Source organism: Eschrichtius robustus, chromosome 1 (assembly GCF_028021215.1).
Source record: "Eschrichtius robustus isolate mEscRob2 chromosome 1, mEscRob2.pri, whole genome shotgun sequence".
In the NCBI taxonomy this organism is placed as follows: Eukaryota; Metazoa; Chordata; class Mammalia; order Artiodactyla; family Eschrichtiidae; genus Eschrichtius; species Eschrichtius robustus.
In genome coordinates, this window is record NC_090824.1 from 31,699,534 (window position 1) to 31,719,099 (window position 19,566).

The following is a 19,566-nucleotide window of genomic DNA, read 5'->3' on the forward strand; positions in this document are numbered from 1 at the left end:
TTAGTTCTATTTTTAATTTTTTGAAGCACTCATATACAGTTTTCCTTTGTGGCTCTATTTACATTCTCACCAACAATGCACAATGGTTAAGATATAACAATCTTAAATATATCTCCACACTCTCACCAATACTTGTTGTCTCTTTTCTTCTCAATGATAACCATCCTAAGAGGTGTGAGGTAATATCTCATTGTGGTTTTGATTTGCTTTTCCCTGATGATTAGTGATGTTGAGGACCTCTTCCTGTACCTGTTGGCCATTTATATGGCTTCTCTGGGAAATGTCTATTCAGTTCCTCTGCCCATTTTCCAGTTGTGGTTTTGTTTTGTTTGTTTTTTGTTTTGGGAGCATTTGCTATTGAGTTGTATGAGTTCTTTATATATTTTGGATATTATATACGATTTGCAAATGTTTCTCCCATTCAATAAGTTGCCTTTTAATTTTGTTGTTTCTTTTGCTGTGTCTTTGGTTTGATGTAGTCCCAGTTTTTAATTTTTTTTTTTTTTTTTTCAAAGAGATTAGAAGTGGTCCCTGATCAGATTCAGGGCCAGTTGCTTCTCAGAATGTTTGGTGATATTCTTTTTAAAGTTTAATTTATTTATTTATTTATTTATTTATTTATTTATTTATTTATTTATGGCTGTGTTGGGTCTTCGTTTCTGTGTGAGGGCTTTCTCTAGTTGTGGCAAGTGGGGACCACTCTTCATCGCGGTGCGCAGGCCTCTCATTAGTGCGGCCTCTCTTGTTGTGGAGCACAGGCTCCAGACGCGCAGGCTCAGTAATTGTGGCTCACGGGCCTAGTTGCTCCGTGGCATGTGGGATCCTCCCAGACCAGGGCTCGAACCCGTGTCCCCTGCATTGGCAGGCAGATTCTCAACCACTGCGCCACCAGGGAAGCCCCCCAGTTTTTAATTTTTGCTTTTGTTGTTTGTACTTCCAGTGTCAAATCCAGAAAATAGGTTCCAGACCAAGGTCAAGGAGTTTTCCCCTATTTTCTTCTGGGAATTTAATGGTTTTAGGTCTTATGTTTAAATCTTTAATCTATTTTGAGTTCATTTGGTGAGTAGTGTAAGGTAGGGTTACAATTTTATTCTCCTTCATGTGTTATCCAGTTTTTCCAATACTATTATTGATTATTCTTGGCTCCCTTGTCAAATATTAGTTTATCCTATATGTGGGGGGCTATTTCTGGGCTCTCTACTGTGTTCCATTGATCCGTGTGTCTGTTTTTCTGGCAGTACCATACTGTTTTCATTACTATAGTTTTGTATGTAGTTGAAATCAGGAAGCACGAAGCCTCCTGTTTTGTTCTTCTTTCTCAAGATTCCTTTGGCTATTTGGCTCTTTATTGGTTCCATATAAATTTTAGGATTGTTTATTCTATTTCAGTGAAAAATACCAATCTAATTTGATAGTGATTGCATTGAATCTGTAGATTACTTTGGTTACTATGGACATTTTAACAATATTAATTCTTTCAATATATAAATACAGCATATCTTTCCATTTGTTAGTGTCTGCTTCAATTTCTTTAATCAAAGTCTTGTGGTTTTTGGTGTAGAGAGTTCACTTCCTTGGTTAAATTTATTCCTAAGTATCTTATTTTATTTTATTTTTTAAATTTGAATCTTATTTATTTTTTTATACAGCAGGTTTGTATTAGTCATCAATTTTATACACATCAGTGTATACATGTCAATCCCAATCACCCAATTCATCACACCACCACCACCACCCCGCCATGGCTTTCCCCCCTTAGTGTCCATACGTTTGTTCTCTACATCTGTGTCTCAATTTCTGCCCTGCAAACCGGTTCATCTGTACCATTTTTCTAGTTTCCACATGTGGGCATTAATATACGATATTTGTTTTCTCTTCCTGACTTACTTCACTCTGTATGACAGTCTCCAGATCCATCCACGTCTCAAGAAATGACCCATTTTCGTTCCTTTTTATGGTTGAGTAATATTCCATTGTATATATGTACTACATCTTCTTTATCCATTTGTGTGTCGATGGGCATTTAGGTTGCTTCCATGACCTGGCTATTGTAAATAGTGCTGCAATAAACATTGGGGTGCATGTGTCTTTTTGAATTACGGTTTTCTCTGGGTATATGCCCAGTAGTGGGGTTGCTGGATCATATGGTAATTCTATTTTTAGTTTTTTAAGGAACCTCCATATTGTTCTCCATAGTGGCTGTATCAATTTACATTCCCACCAACAGTGCAAGAGGGTTCCCTTTTCTCCACACCCTCTCCAGCATTTGTTGTTTATAGATTTTCTGATGATGCCCATTCTAACTGGTGTGAGGTGATACCTCATTGTAGTTTTGATTTGCATTTCTCTAATAATTAGTGATGTTGAGCATCTTTTCATGTGCTTCTTGGCCATCTGTATGTCTTCTTCGGAGAAATGTCTATTTAGGTCTTCTGCCCATTTTTGAATTGGGTTGTTTGTTTCTTTAATATTGAGCTGAATGAGCTGTTTATATATTTTGGAGATTAATCCTTTGTCCGTTGATTCGTTTGCAAATATTTTCTCCCATTCTGAGGGTTGTCTTTTCGTCTTGTTTATGGTTTCCTTTGCTGTGCAAAAGCTTTGAAGTTTCATTAGGTCCCATTTGTTTATTTTTGTTTTAATTTCCATTACTCTAGGAGGTGGATCAAAAAAGATCTTGCTGTGATTTATTTCAAAGAGTGTTCTTCCTATGTTTTCCTCTAAGAGTTTTATAGTGTCCGGCCTTACATTTAGGTCTTGAATCCATTTTGAGTTTATTTTTGTGTATGGTGTTAAGGAGTATTCTAATTTCATTCTTTTACATGTAGCTGTCCAGTTTTCCCAGCACCACTTATTGAAGAGACTGTCTTTTCTCCATTGTATATCTTTGCCTCCTTTGTCATAGATTAGTTGACCATAGGTGCGTGGGTTGATCTCTGGGCTTTCTATCTTGTTCCATTGATCTGTGTTTCTGTTTTTGTGCCAGTACCATGCTGTGTTGATTACTGTAGCTTTGTAGTATAGTCTGAAGTCAGGGAGTCTGATTCCTCCAGCTCCGTTTTTTTCCCTCAAGACTGCTTTGGCTATTCGGGGTCTTCTGTGTCTCCATACAAATTTTAAGATGATTTGTTCCAGTTCCGTAAAAAATGCCATTGTTAATTTGACAGGGATTGCATTGAATCTGTAGATTGCTTTGGGCAGTATAGTCATTTTCACAATATTGATTCTTCCAATCCAAGAACATGGTATATCTCTCCATCTGTTGGTATCATCTTTAATTTCTTTCATCAGTGTCTTATAGTTTTCTGCATACCGGTCTTTTGTCTCCCTAAGTAGGTTTATTCCTAGGTATTTTATTCTTTTTGTTGCAATGGTAAATGGGAGTGCTTCCATAATTTCTCTTTCAGATTTTTCATCATTAGTGTATAGGAATGCAAGAGATTTCTGTGCATTAATTTTGTATCCTGAAACTTTACCGAATTCATTGATTACCTCTAGCAGTTTTTTGGTGGCATTTTTAGGATTCTCTATGTATACTATCATGTCATCTGCAAACAGAGACAGTTTTACTTCTTCTTTTCCAATTTGTATTCCTTTAATTTCTTTTTCTTTTCTGAATGCCGTGGCTAGGACTTCCAAAACTATGTTGAATAATAGTGGTGAGAGTGGACATCCTTGTCTTGTTCCTGATCTTAGAGGAAATGCTTTCAATTTTTCACCGTTGAGAATGATGTTTGCTGTGGGTTTGTTGTATATGGCCTTTATTATGTTGAGTTAGGTTCCCTCTATGCCCACTTTCTGGAGAGTTTTTTTATCATAAATGGGTGTTGAATTTCGTCAAAAGCTTTTTCTGCATCTATTGAGATGATCATATAGTTTTTATTCTTCAATTTGTTATGTGGTGTATCACATTGATTGATTTGCGTATATTGAAGAATCTTTGCATCCCTGGGATAAATCCCACTTGATCGTGGTGTATGATCCTTTTAATGTGTTGTTGGATTCTGTTTGCTAGTATTTTGTTGAGGATTTTTGCATCTATATTCATGAGTGATATTGGTCTGTAATTTTCTTTTTTTGTAGTGTCTTTGTCTGGTTTTGGTATCAGGGTGATGGTGGCCTCATAGAATGAGTTTGGGAGTGTTCCTTCCTCTGCAATTTTTTGGAAGAGTTTGAGAAGGATGGGTGTTAGCTCTTTTCTAAATGTTTGATAGAATTCACCTGTGAAGCCACCTGGTCCTGGATTTTGTTTGTTGGAAGACTTTTAATCACAGTTTCAATTTCATTACTTGTGATTGGTCTATTCATATTTTCTGTTTCTTCCTGGTTCAGTCTTGGAAGATTATACCTTTCTAAGAATTTGTCCATTTCTTCCAGGTTGTCCATTTTATTGGCATAGAGATGCTTATAGTAGTCTCTAAGTATGCTTTGTATTTCTGCGGTGTCTGTTGTAACTTCTCCTTTTTCATTTCTAATTTTATTGATTTGAGTCCCCTCCCTCTTTTTCTTGATGAGTCTGGCTAATGGCTTATCAATTTTGTTTATCTTCTCAAAGAACCACTTTTAGTTTTATTGATCTTTGCTATTTTTTTCTTTGTTTCTATTTCATTTATTTCTCCTCTGATCTTTATGATTTCTTTCCTTCTGCTAACTTTGGGTTTTGTTTGTTCTTCTTTCTCTAGTTCCTTTAGGTGTAAGGTTAGATTGTGTACTTGAGATTTTTCTTGTTTCTTTAGGTAGGCTTGTATAGCTATAAACTTCCCTCTTAGAACTGCTTTTGCTGCATCCTATAGGTTTTGGATTGTCGTGTTTTCAATGTCATTTGTCTCTAGGTATTTTTTGATTTCTTCTTTGATTTCTTCAGTGATCTGTTGCTTATTTAGTAACGTATTGTTTAGCCTCCATGTGTTTGTGCTTTTCACTTTTTTTTCCCTGTAATTCATTTCTAATCTCATAGCGTTGTGGTCAGAAAAGATGCTTGATATGATTTCAGTTTTCTTAAATTTACTGAGGCTTGATTTGTGAGCCAAGATGTGATCTATCCTGGAGAATGTTCCGTGCGCACTTGAGAAGAAAGTGTAATCTGCTGTTTTTGGAAGGAATGTCCTATAAATATCAATTAAATCTATCTGGTCTATTGTGTCATTTAAAGCTTCTGTTTCCTTATTTATTTTCATTTTGGATGACATGTCCATTGGTGTAAGTGAGGTGTTAAAGTCCCCCACTATTATTGTGTTACTGTCAATTTTCTGTTTTATAGCTGTTAGCAGTTGCCTTATGTATTGAGGTGCTCCTATGTTGGGTGCATATATATTTATAATTGTTATATCTTCTTCTTGGATTGATCCCTTGATCATTATGTAGTGTCCTTCCTTGTCTCTTGTAACAGTCTTTATTTTAAAGTCTATTTTATCTGATATGAGTATAGCTACTCCAGCTTTCTTTTGATTTCCATTTGCACAGGATATCATTTTCCATCCCCTCACTTTCAGTCTGTATGTGTCCCTAGGTCTGAAGTGGGTCTCTTGTAGACAGCATATATATGGGTCTTGTTTTTGTATCCATTCAGCAAGCCGGTGTCTTTTGGTTGGAGCATTTAATCCATTCACGTTTAAGGTAATTATCGATATGTATGTTCCTATGACCATTTTCTTAATTGTTTTGGGTTTGTTTTGGTAGGTCCTTTTCTTCTCATGCGTTTCCCACTTAGAGAAGTTCCTTTAGCATTTATTGTAGAGCTGGTTTGGTGGTGCTGAATTCTCTTAGCTTTTGCTTGTCTGTAAAGCTTTTGATTTCTCCATCAAATCTGAATGAGATCCTTGCTGGGTAGAGTAATCTTGTTTGTAGGTTCTTCCCTTTCATCACTTTAAGTATATCATGCCACTCCCTTCTGGCTTGTAGAGTTTCTGCTGAGAAATCAGCTGTTAACCTTATGGGAGTTCCCTTGGATGTTATTTGTCGTTTTTCCCTTGCTGCTTTCAATAATTTTTCTTTGTCTTTAATTTTTGCCACTTTGATTACTATGTGTCTCGGCATGTTTCTCTTTGGGTTTATCCTGTATGGGACTCTCTGTGCTTCCTGGACTTGGGTGGCTATTTCCTTTCCCATGTTAGGGAAGTTTTCGACTATAATCTCTTCAAATATTTTCTCGGGTCCTTTCTCTCTGTCTTCTCCTTCTGGGACCCATATAATGCGAATGTTGTTGCGTTTAATGTTGTCCCAGAGGTCTCTTAGGCTGTCTTCATTTCTTTTCATTCTTTTTTCTTTATTCTGTTCCACAGCAGTGAATTCCACCATTCTGTCTTCCAGGTCACTTATCCGTTCTTCTGCCTCAGTTATTCTGCTATTGATTCCTTCTAGTGTAGTTTTCATTCCAGTTATTGTATTGTTCATCTCTGTTTGTTTGTTCTTTAATTCTTCTAGGTCTTTGTTAAACATTTCTTGCATCTTCTCAATCTTTGCCTCCATTCTTATTCCGAGGTCCTGGATCATCTTCACTATCATTATTCTGAATTCTTTTTCTGGAAGGTTGCCTATCTCCACTTCATTTAGTTGTTTTTCTGGGGTTTTATCTTGTTCCTTCATCTGGTATATAGCCCTCTGCCTTTTCATCTTGTCTATCTTTCTGTGAATGTGGTTTTTGTTCCACAGGCTTCAGGATTGTAGTTTTTCTTGCTTCTGCTGTCTGCCCTCTGGTGGTTGAGGCTATCTAAGATGCTTGATGGGAGGCTCTGGTGGTGGGTAGAGCTGACTGTTGCTGTGGTGGTCAGAGCTCAATAAAACTTTAATCCACTTGACTGTTGATGGGTGGGGCTGGGTTCCCTCCTGTTGGTTGTTTTGCCTGAGGCAACCCAACACTGGAGCCTACCTGGGCTCTTTGATGGGGCTAATGACAGACTCTGGGAGGGCTCACACCAAGGAGTACTTCCCAGAAATTCTGCTGCCAGTGTCCTTGTCCCCACGGTGAATCAGAGCCACCCCCTGCCTCTGCAGGAGACCTTCCAACACTAGCAGGTAGGTCTGGTTCAGTCTCCCCCGGGGTCACTGCTCCTTCCCCTGGGTCCTGATGCGCACACTATTTTGTGTGCGCCCTCCAAGAGTGGGATCTCTGTTTCTCCCAGTCCTGTCGAAGTCCTGCAATCAATTCCCACTAGGCTTCAAAGTCTGATTCTCTCGGAATTCCTCCTCCCCTTTCCGGACCCCCAGGTTGGGAAGCCTGAGGTGGGGCTCAGAACCTTCACTCCAGTGGGTGGACTTCTGTGGTATAAGTGTTCGCCAGTCTGTGAGTCACCCACCCACCAGTTATGGGATTTGATTTTACTCTGATTGCGCCCCTCCTATCATCTCACTGTGGCTTCTCCTCTGTCTTTGGATGTGGGGTATCTTTTTTGGTGAGTTCCAGTGTCTTTCTGTCGATGTTTGTCCAGCAGCTAGTTGTGATTCTGGTGTTCTCGCAAGAGGGAGTGAGAGCACGTCCTTCTACTCCGCCATTTTCCTTTTCTCCCTCTAAATGTTTGCTAGAATTCGCCTGTGAAGCCATCTGGTCCTGGGCTTTTGTTTGTTGGAAGATTTTTAATCACAGTTTCAAGTTCAGTGCTTGTAACTGGTCTGTTTATTTTTTCTATTTCTTCCTGGTTCAGTCTCGGAAGTTTGTGCTTTTCTAAGAATTTGTCCATTTCTTCCAGGTTGTCCATTTTATTGCCATAGAGTTGCTTATAACAATCTCTCATGGTCCTTTGTATTTCTGCAGTGTCAGTTGTTACTTCTTTTTCATTTCTAATTCTATTGATTTGAGTCCTCCCTTTTTTTCTTGATGAGTCTGGGTAATGCTTTATCAATTTTGTTTATCTTCTCAAAGAACCAGCTTTTAGTTTTATTGATCTTTGCTATTGTGTCCTTCATTTCTTTTTCATTTATTTCTGATCTGATCTTTATGATTTCTTTCCTTCTGCTAACTTTGGGTGTTTTTTGTTCTTTTTCTCTAAGTGCCTTAAGTGTAAGTTTAGGTTGTTTATTTGAGATGTTTCTCGTTTCTTGAGGTAGGATTGTATTGCTATAAACTTCCCTCTTAGAAATGCTTTTGTTGCATCCCATGGATTTTGGGTCATCGTGTTTTCATTGTCATTTTTTTCTAGGTATTTTTTGATTTTCTCTTTGATTTCTTCAGTGATCTCTTGGTTATTAAGTAGTGTATTGTTTAGCCTCCATGTGTTTGTATTTTTTACAGATTGTTTTCCTGTAATTGATATCTAGTCTCAAAGCATTGTGGTCAGAAAAGATACTTGATAAGATTTCAATTTTTTAAATTTACCAAGGCTTGATTTGTGACCAAAGATATGATCTATCCTGGAGAATGTTCCATGAGCGCTTGAGAAGAAAGTGTATTCTGCTGTTTTTGGATGGGATGTCCTATAAATATCAATTAAGTCCATCTTGTTTAATGTGATATTTAAAGCTTGTGTTTTCTTATTTATTTTCATTTTGGATGATCTGTCCATTGGTGAAAGTGGGGTGTTAAAGTCCCCTACTATTTTTCTGTTACTGTCGATTTCCCCTTTTATGGCTGTTAGCATTTACCTTATGTATTGAGGTGCTCCTATTTTGGGTGCATAAATATTTACAATTGTTATATCTTCTTCTTGGATTGATCCCTTGATCATTATGTAGTGTCCTTCTTTGTCTCTTGTAATAGTCTTGATTTTAAAGTGTATTTGTCTGATAGGAGAATTGCTACTCCATCTTTCTTTTGATTTCCATTTGCATGGTATATCTTTTTCCATCCCCTCACTTTCAGTCTGTATGTGTCCCTTGGTCTGAAATGGGTCTTTTGTAGACAGCATATATACAGGTCTTGTTTTTGTACCCATTCAGCCAGTCTATGTCTTTTGGTTGGATCATTTAATCCTTTTATATTTAAGGTAATTATCGATATGTATGTTCCTATTAGCATTTTCTTAATTTTGGGGGGTTTGTTATTGTAGGTCTTTTCCTTCTCTTGTGTTTCCTGCCTAAAGAAGTTCCTTTAGCATTTGTTGTAAAGCTGGTTTGGTGGTGCTGAATTCTCTTAGCTTTTGCTTGTCTGTAAAGATTTTAATTTCTCCATCAAATCTGAATGAGATCCTTGCTGGGTAGAGCAATCTTGGTTGTAGGTTTTTCCCTTTCATCACTTTAAATATGTCCTGCCACTCTCTTCTGGCTTGTAGAGTTTCTGCTAACGATCAGCTGTTAACCTTATAGGGATTCCCTTGTATGTTATTTGTTGCTTTTCCCTTGCTGCTTTTAATATTTTTTCTTTGTATTTAATTTTTGATACATTGATTAATATGTGTCGTGGCATGTTTCTCCTTGGATTTGTCCTGTATGGGACTCTCTGTGCTTCCTGGATCTGACTGACTCTTTCCTTTCCCATATTTGGGAAGTTTTCAACTATAATTTCTTCAAATATTTTCTCATTCCCTTTGTTTTTCCCTTCTTCGTCTGGGACCCCTATAATTCGAATGTTGGTGCATTTAATGTTCTCCTAGAGGTCTCTGAGACTGTCCTCAATTCTTTTCATTCTTTTTTCTTTATTCTGCTCTGCTGTAGTTATTTCCTCTATTTTATCTTCCAGGTCACTTATCTGTTCTTCTGCTTCAGTTATTCTGCTATTGATCCCTTCTAGAGTATTTTTAATTTCATATATTGTGTTGTTCATCATTGCTTGTTTCCTCTTTAGTTCTTCTAGGTCCTTGTTAAACGTTTCTTGTATTTTCTCTATTCTATTTCCAAGATTTCGGATCATCTTTACGACCATTACTCTGAATTCTTTTTCAGGTAGACTGCCTATCTCCTCTTCATTTGTTTCATCTGGTGGGTTTTTACTTTTACCTTCGTCTGCTGCATATTTCTCTGTCTTCTCATTTGCTTAACTTACTGTGTTTGATGTCTCCTTTTTGCAGGCTGCATGTTCCTAGTTCCCATTGTTTTTGGTGTCTGCCTCCAGTGGGTAAGGTTGTTTCAGTGGCTTGTGTAGGCTTCTTGGTGGAGGGGGCTGGTGCCTGTGTTCTTGTGGATGAGCCTGGATCTTGTCTTTCTGGTAGACAGGACCGCATCCAGTGGTGTGTTTTGGGGTGTCTGTGAACTCATTATGATTTTAGGCAGCCTCTCTGCTAATGGGTGGGGTTGTATTCCTATCTTGCTAGTTGTTTGGCATGGGGTGTCCAGCACTGTAGCTTGCTGGTCCTTGAGTGGAGCTGGGTCTTAGTGTTGAGACAGAGATCTCTGGGAGAGCTCTCACTGATTGATATTAAGTGTGGCCAGGAGGTCTGTGGTGATCCACTGTCTTGAACTCGTCTCTCCCAACTCAGAGGCTCCGGCCTGACACCCGGCCGGAGCACAAAGACCATGTCAGCCACATGACCAGGTACGTGGGGGAGTTTCTTGCCTTTTGGGAAGTCTGAGGTCTTCTGCCAGTGTTCAGTAGATGTTCTGTAGGAGTTGCTCCACATGTAGATGTATTTTTGATGTATTTGTGGGCAAGAAGGTGATCTCCACGTCTTACTCCTCCTCCATCTTGAAGGTACTCCCCAAAGCCTCAATCTTTATCTTTCAATTATATAGGGATATTTCTGAATATTTTTTTTTTCACCATGCTATGTGGCTTCTGGGATCTCAGTTCCCTGACCAGGGATTGAACCCAGGCCACAGCAGTGAATTCCCAGAATCCTAACCACTAGGCCACCAGGGAACTCCCTGAATAATTTTTTAAAGAAGTCACACAAGTTATATGCTTCTAAAATACAATGGTGGGACAGGCGCAGGATAGACACTCTCATTCCAAAAGGTAGAAATAGGAAAGAAGAAAGGAGCGACCAGTCCCAAGTATTTCCAAAATCTTAAGGCAAGAGAATAATTAATCTTCTTTGGCTCCATGTTCTTCCCTCTAGGCACACTGGGGATTTTGTTTCACTTCCGGATCCATTGGAGTGGTGGTTCTGCCTTCCAGACACACTGGGGTGGCAGTTCTGGGTTGGACACCCAAGACTCCTGGAGGCCTGTCCCATGGTTTTGCTGAGCACAGCCCACACTGTAGTTCTCATGGACTGAAGTCATATGCCTGTGGCTCCCCAGGCTTAAATAATGTGCAATAGTTCTACTAGTCTGGGATCCTGGAAGTGACCTGCCCCCATGGCTCTGCTGGGTACTACCCTAGTGTGTGCTCTCTAAGGTGGCTGCCTCTCCAGGGTCATAGACCCTCAGCTCCAGTAATATCCATCCTTCAAAATCTGGGTGGAATTTGCACACCAATGGAGACTGCCCAGCGTGGACACTGCCAAAGCCTGCTGCCTGTGCCTTCTAGAGGAGGGGCTACTGTTGCCTGTGCTGTGGAGTGCTGGGAATGGAACCCAAGTGTGTGGCAACTCTGTCATGCCTCTGATAAGGCATGAAAAGGTCCTGAAGGCACTGGAGACCCCTCCTTTGAAATTGATCTGATGATCTCTGGATCACCCTGTGGAGCAAGGGGGTGATTCTGCTATTGTCTTGTTCATAGCTCCTGACTTGTGGAGATGACTTACTAATCTTATCAAGTGGTTTGCTTGACCACATCCTTAGTGTTCTATTCAGACCATGCTTTCTCTGTCTTTTCTATATGGATGGCCTGGGAATTTTCCAAATCTTTTAAGTTCCACTGTTCTTTGATGAACAATTCCATCTTTAAATCACTTTTCTCTTCCTACATTTTACTAGAAGCTTATAGCAAAAGGAAATAAACCAGCCACTCCTTCAACACTTTGCTGAGATATATCCCCAGCTAAATATCCAACTTATGCTCTAAAGTTCTACATTCCACAAAACACTAGGACATGAACCCACTCCAGCCAAACCCACTCCAGCCAATTTCTTTGCTACTTGATAACAAATGGCTTTTCCTCCATTGTCCAATAACATAATCCCCACTTCTACCTCATTAGGATGGCCTTTCCAGTCCATATCCTACCAATCTGTTCAAGATTACTTAGGTATTTTCTAAGGTATTTTCTAAGGAGACTGGGGGTTTTCTATGCAACTTTCCTTTTTTCTTTCTAGGCTGTCACCAAGAGTCTGTCCACAGCACTGTAGGCTTTCTGGTCTGCCGCTCAAAACTCTTCCAATCTCTATCCAATACCTAGTTCCATGCCATTCACACAACTTCAGGTAACTGTTACCTACAACAGTACCTCCAGGAACCAATTTTATGTTATATTATGTTGAGACAGCAAAACACCATAGACTGGGTGACTTATACATAAGAGAACTTTATTTCTCAGTTCTGGAGGCCAGTAAGTCCAAGATAAAGGCACCAGCAGATTTAGTGTCTGGTGAGAACCACTTCCTGGCTCATAAATGACACCTTCTCACCATAACCACACAGGGCAAAAGGGGTGAAGGATCTCTCTGAGGCCTCTTTTATAAAAGCACTAATCACCTCCCAAAGACCCCACCCGCTAATACCACCACCTTGGGGGTGAGGATTTCAAACGTTCATCTTGAGCACGCCCCAATCAAGATTCAGAAGTTTCCCATCACTCCAGAAAGTTCCCTCCTTCCCTCCATTCCCTCACATCAGGAAAACAGTGATTTAAGCTCTATTCCCCTATATTATTTTGGACTATTCCAGAACTTCATACAAATGAAGTCCTATATGAAGTTTCTTTGGTCTGATTTCTTTCTATCATCATAATATCTATGAGATAGATACATCCATGTTCTTACACATATCAGAAACTTGTTCAGATTTACTGAGGATTATCCCACTGAATGAATATGCCAGTTTGTTTGCCATTCATCTATTCAGTACTGGTTGTTTGTTTCCAGTCTGTGGAATAAACTTGTGAATAATGCTGCTATGAATATCCACATACGAATCACTGTGGGGAACGTCCTATGGCTAGAATCACTGAGACGTACGGCAACTATAAGTTTAACTTTATTAGAAACTATTATTATCCACCTTACCTTTTCTACTCATGACACTATTTATTTATTCTTTTTTTCCGTTAATCACCCCCAACACATTCCATTTTTATAAAATATGAGAGGATCTGATTCTCTCCTCAAAATTCTTACAGAAAAGAAGCTTCCACTCTCCTCTCCATTTTGTAATTTCTTAATTACAAATTGAAGCCTTGTCTCATTTTGGTTTCGGGAAAAAAAAGTCAATCACTGTCTTAAAACTATACCAAACCCACTGATTCTTCCCCTGTGACTTCTCCAAGAGACCGTGGAACCACTCAGCCCAAGATATACACTTCATTTTTCCTAATTTCTCCCATGTTTCCTCCTCTCTAAGAGCCCTGTGCCAGGATCCCCAGGATCACTTAGCACAGCCCCTCCCCCTCATGACTACACCATTGTTATGTAAGAGCTTCCCCCTCCCTCCTCCACCTCTCTGGGGATGTCCAGCCTGCAGCCCCTCTCTGCTCTCCTCAGGACTAGACTGCTGTTTAGGAGTTGCTGTTCCAGGGACAGTCTTGCCGGCCTCCCGCTGGAGTGCATTTCTTTGGTCACAGGCTTCCTCACTCATGGGGCCTGCCTGGGCCCAGGCCCACCTGGCAGGTGATCTCTGGCTGCCTCTGCTCTGGCTACTCCTGTTTCCGACCTGCTGCTCCCATGACCCCCCAGGTTGGCGCTTCACTTCCTCTGAAATTGTGATCCCCAGGAAGGTGTCCCACAGAGTGCGTGGAGCCACAACACAAGGTCAGCTCTCCTATAAGGTTCGCTTCAGTGGCCAAAGACACGTGCTTCACATGAGAGTCAAGAAGAGCTTGCTGCCCAGACATTTTCCTGTTATCACCGATAACGACCAAGGCGCCATGCAGGAGGACTACCCTTTCATTCCCCGAGACTGTTACTACTTTAGCTACCTGGAAGGGGTTCCTGGGTCCATGGGCACACTGGACACCTGCTATGGGGGTCTGCGTGGCATGCTGCAGGTGGATGACTTCACTTACGAAATCAAACCACTGGAGGCTTCTTCCAAATTCGAGCATGTGATTTCTCAGCTTGTGTCACAAAAAACACCAGCAGAGGATGCAAAATGTAAGATTGAAAGGAAAGATACAAATCAAGCATATGAGGAGGCGATGATTGCTGAGATGCCTAGAGCAGCTCCTGTGTATTTGTGGTGGCCGCATAGGAAATACTTAAAACTTCACTACACAGTTTCTAACTCATTAGTTGTTCAGAACTCTAATCTTACACGTATAATAGAGAATGTAGTGATTATAAACAACATATTGCATAGCATTTTCTACCAGGGTCAACTTCAGGTTTTGATTCGTCTTGTGTGCATATGGGATGGCATGGATAAGATGGATTTATATAGTTGGCCTAGTGCTGAAGCTGCAGTATCTCAATTTGGTTTATGGAAATTGTGGGGATGGTATTCACAAATTCCTCACGATACTTCAGTGCTTTTCACAGGACATAAAATCGCTGGGTCCTCATATTATAGCAGCCAAGAAGGAATATGCAACCCCAACTGGGGAGCATCTTTTGTATTTGTTTCAAATTATCACATATTTTTGGCTTCAACTGTTGCAGCGCACGCAATAGGTCATGTTATGGGCTGTGTACACGATGGTCCAGGTTGTCACTGTTTTCGAAGAGATCACTGCATCATGGCTCCCGAGCCTGGTCTTCTAGATATGATGAGCAATTGTACATATAGCAAACTGCATCAACGGGTTTCTATGTGGGATCCTTGTTTGAGTATACCAAATGTACCATACCGTAATTTTCCTTATGTAGCTGCTCGTTGTGGTGACAAGATCCAAGATGAGAGGGAAGAATGTGACTGTGGCACCTTAAAAGACTGTGGTCAGGATCCGTGTTGCAATACCAATTGTACCCTTAGCCTTGGCAGTACTTGCAATCATGGAGGTTGCTGCTGGAACTGTAAATATGCTCAACCTGGAACTCTTTGCAGAGATACTCTTGGTATTTGTGATCTACCAGAATACTGTAACGGGACAACGCATGTTTGTCCAGCTGACACTTATATCCAGGATGGAACCCCATGTTCGCCATTGGCTGTTTGTGTGAAGGGAAACTGTAGTGACCGTGATATGCAGTGTCAAGCCCTCTTTGGCTACAAAGTAAAAGATGCTGCACCAGCATGCTATAAAACACTGAATATCATAGGTGACCGATTTGGGAACTGTGGTGTGAGGTTGCTTCGAGGAGGAGGAAAACCTGTAAAATGTGAACGAGATGATGTTCTGTGTGGAATGCTGCACTGTGCTAATGCGGAGGAACTTCCCGGTGGTGGGGAGCACACTACATTTCATCATATGGTAGTACAAGATATTAAACCAGAAAGCTGCTTTGGGTACGATGCCCACTTTGGGACAGACTCACCAGAAATGGGGCTTGTCGCGGATGGTGCATCATGTGGCCCAGGATCGTACTGTAAGGACCAAAATTGTACTTTTTTTCAAGACATGGGTTTTGACTGTGATGTCAAGATGTGCACTTACAGAGGGGTATGCAACAACCAAAGACATTGTCACTGTCAGCGAGGTTGGAAACCACCAAACTGTAGCGAGAGAGGACCAGGTGGCAGTGTAGATAGTGGCCCCCCACCTGACAGAGAAATAGGCATTCGAGCCAGGCTACTAATGAATATAAACAGAGGAACAGCTCTACTGCTTCTTCGTCTTTTCCTTCTTTTGCTTTCAGCGGTTATAGGTGCCTTTTACTATGTGAAAGATATTACGGAAAATGAAAAATAAACTGTTGGAAAACATTATCCCTTGAACCCAAGTAAATACAAACTGGAACACACAAAATGGAGAAAATTACTTTGGCACTTACTGGAAGAAATGATCGATAATCACTCTTACAGGACTAATTACACAATTCTACAGTTCTTCCCAAGTTGTTATCTTGAAATAAAATGACTTGGCAATTTAAAAAGGGTCTGTGTGTTTAAATGCATTTAATATGTTATATCTAGTCATAGTCTTACTACTCCTGTAGACGATAGTGTGAACTGTTAGATTCACCAACAAGAGGACCTATACTTATTTATGTTGTGCATACTAAAGTTTCACAGATATGCCTGTAGCACTCCTTGTTTGAACTGGTATGCACTTGTTTAATACTTTATTAGACTTTCCTTTAGTTGATTATGTACTAGATTTGTGTTATTGGTTCATGTTTTTGCTAGTGTTAAATAAGCCTAACATAAAAGATAGCATAAAAGACACCTTGACAGATACAGTAGGAAGATCAAAAATTTTGTGTCATAAGTGCATGAATATCAACAGTAGTTCAACAACCTGCTAAGTATGTGATCTTGCCCAAAGTCATAGGCTTTCAGAGGATCAAGGTTATATCTGACATGTTACACTGAGAGATGAAATGTACTTTTCTGGGGTTTTGTGATGGTCCAAAGAAAGGCCCTAAGAAGGGCCTGGAATATGTTAGGCACTTAATAAATGCTGACTCTTTCATTCTCATTATTCTCATTATTATCTTGCGTAGTGCTAAAACAGGAGTATTCCAACTATAAGGGCTTTGGCATTTGATATCTTTTATTGTAAAACCATCACACAAGGGGCCATTGATCACTGATTTATCACTTCTTATGGGCCCTAGTTATTAATGTCATATCATCTCACATTTAAAATCCTAGGAATTGCCTAAGCACAGCCTGTCTATAAAGTACAGGATGGAACTGCGTGCCTGATGTATAATATGTACAGGAACAAAAACTTACATAAAAGGAAACAGGAAGCAATCGTTTCATCAGAGAGTATTAGAAGCGGGTCTCATAAGTAAGATGTGTTATATTCATGCTATTAAAATGTCTCAGACCTTGGATCAAATCCCTTTCTAAATATGGAGTCCAGATGAGGGTAGCTACCTAAGGGAAGAGGAAGGATGCAGCAGTAGAGAATCAATGGTCTTGCCACCCTGTGACATTTTAATTTGTCCAACTTTTATAGAGTTCTCTTTGGCAGCATTTCTTGTCCACAGAGTTTATCCAGTAGAGTAATCTGGATCTTCATCCTTGACAGGTCTGAGACCCAGTTTACTATACCCTTGTCAAACATATGTTACTGCATTCGCTCTTTGCAACAGTATCTATTAAAATCGAAGTTGGATGACCATTTACTAACATGGTTACTTCTCCTTGATCCAAAGGCACCTGATGAAAACAAAGTATCTTTCTTCCTGTGAGTCGGGGTGTGTGGGCGGGGTGATTTTGTTTCAACTTAGCAGTCCATTTGCCAAAAGGTGAAAACTGTGGCCCCTGTAGCTTTTTTTTCTCTATTTCTATTTTTCTGATATCTACTCATATCCTTATTGGTCTTTTTGCACTGGTGAAGGACCTTTTGTTTCCCTCAAGGTGTTTAATTTGTAGTACCATACACTCAATTGTGTATGTTTTCTCTTTGGTTACCAGGCTATCTCCAAAATCTTGACCTAAGTGTTTTACCCTGAGGATGAGTGTGACCTTCAGTCTATTTTATGTTTCTAAACAACATTTGATATTTCAGGTATAGGCCATACTTTTAAAAGGTGGCTGTCTCGTGTTAAGGTCCAACATGGGTATTCCTTAAAAGCAGCTTCTAATTGGTGGCAGATATGTGAGACTGAATCATTACAGCCAAGTTAACGTGGTTGGATTATTCCCAGTCAAGTAAGGGAAGACACGCTCAGGGGTAGCCTTAGAAGATTTTTTTTTCCCTATTGCTAGGGCTATGGCATATCAAGAAAGGGTGAAGTTTCAGAACAAAGGTAAGTGGGAGCACCAGAAGGTGAAGAAGAGAATCAAGGGGGCAGAAAGGAAAACAGGGGTGAGGATAGGAGGAAGGTGAGAAAGGAGTGGGCTTGTGAGACCCACAAACATAAGTAGACATAGAAAGACAAGGTCTCTGGGACAGGAAGAAGCAACGTGAAAGTTGTATACTACGGGTCACAGAATATTAGAATCTGTTCAAAATCTTTCTTTTCTTGGCTTCTTTGTACCAACTTGATCTCAGAGAGACAGCAGTGAGCTGTCTGGAAGAGGGATCTCAGTTCCCTGCCCAGGAATTGAACTTGGGTAGCCTGGGTGAAAAACCAGGAATCCTAACCACTAGACCACCAGGGGCTAGAGGCTAGAAGCAAAGCCCCCATGGCTCTTGCCCCCATTTGAAAGCAAGAATGTTTCAAGGAAGCAAAAACTGCAAATACAGGTACAAAGTTTATTATTAGAGACACAGCTCAATCAGTGGGAGAGCACCTGGAGAAACAGTTTGTTTATTTAATACTGAAGCAAGGCAGAAATACACACCCAGAGAGAAAGGAGAGAAAGGGTGTCCTCTCTAATCTAATGATGAGGAGCACAGGAAAGAGGTGATTTAAATCACTTATATAGGATGGATGGTTCTTCCGGGTCTTTGTTTACCTTTGGTCAATCATCTTGTTGCTTTTTTCACACCTGACCTGCCCTAGGACCCTCCCCGACATGCACGTGCAACTTTTTGCTAAGATGGATCCCACCACAGAGGTCCGTGGGGCTATCTCCACAGATTATTAGGGGGTGGCGCCCCTCTCTTTTTGACCCCAAGAAGCCTTCCTGCGCATGTGCAGACAGGGAAGTTTTCCTTGACCTCAGGAGTGGTCATCTTATCTCTTTACTTCAGCAGAGCTCAGCTTCTGCCACTAGCTTTGTCCTTGGAGTGTCTGGGGGAGAACAAAGCTTCACTTTTACTCCACTTGACAAACACCACCTGTGCAGCCCAGGGGCCCATCTATCTCCTACCTCAAACTGAGGTAGACTGCCCATGGTGTGATGGCTATTCTAATGCCCTTTCTTCTAAGGTGCCACACTCACAAGTCTGACATGCCCAAGAAACCAAAGGGCCACTACAGTTTGAGATCGTACTCAATGAAACCATGCAACTTCGAGAAGAAATTAGTAGAGTAAGGATCTTTCTGGCAGACCATATTTCTGACCAGCAGTTTGGGTAAAAGAGGAGTTTGCCCTGGTAAAAGAAGTCTGAGGTAGAAGGAGGGACATGACCTATCTCAGGAAAAATGCCTAATTCTCTGCTTGTCCAAAGTTCTCCAGAAAGCAGAAGAAAATTACTGACCTCAGTCTGACAAAATTTGACCTTCAAGAGATTCATGGCCCTGCAACTCCAACTGTGAAGAAACAAACAAACAAACCAAAAACAAAACAAAAAAAAAAAATGAGAAGAGGAGGAGGACTTACCTCCACACCAAAGAAAATTAGGGTTCTTTGATCGGTTCTGTTTTTGACCCCACCAGGCAGTGCTGGAAAATTTTCCGCCCTCTCCCAAGCAATGGCACCAACTTATTTTTTTTTTAAAGATTTCTGTGACTCCAATAGAGGGTAAAGCCTTCACTGAGTAGAGGCATAACAGAGAACAACAGCAGACCAGGTGGCTTCACAACTGAAGCAGGCTCAGGGTTTCTGTAAGAGGAAGAATTGGAGGAACTGTCCTACATTTTAACTTTAGCAGCAGTTTCACGTTTAACGAAGACGAGTGCATGAGGCACTTTCCTGTTATCCTGCCCCTCGGAGGAGTC

General features: G+C 40.5%; 1 protein-coding gene across 1 annotated transcript; it reads left to right on the plus strand.

Annotated features, from left to right (window-relative positions):
- The first annotated feature begins 13,211 nt into the window (after positions 1-13,211).
- LOC137777326 (disintegrin and metalloproteinase domain-containing protein 20-like) lies at positions 13,212-15,842 on the plus strand. Its single transcript, XM_068564476.1, has one exon. It carries the CDS (start codon positions 13,359-13,361, stop codon positions 15,750-15,752), a length of 2,394 nt encoding a protein of 797 aa, XP_068420577.1. The 5' UTR covers positions 13,212-13,358; the 3' UTR covers positions 15,753-15,842.
- The last annotated feature ends 3,724 nt before the right edge of the window (positions 15,843-19,566 follow it).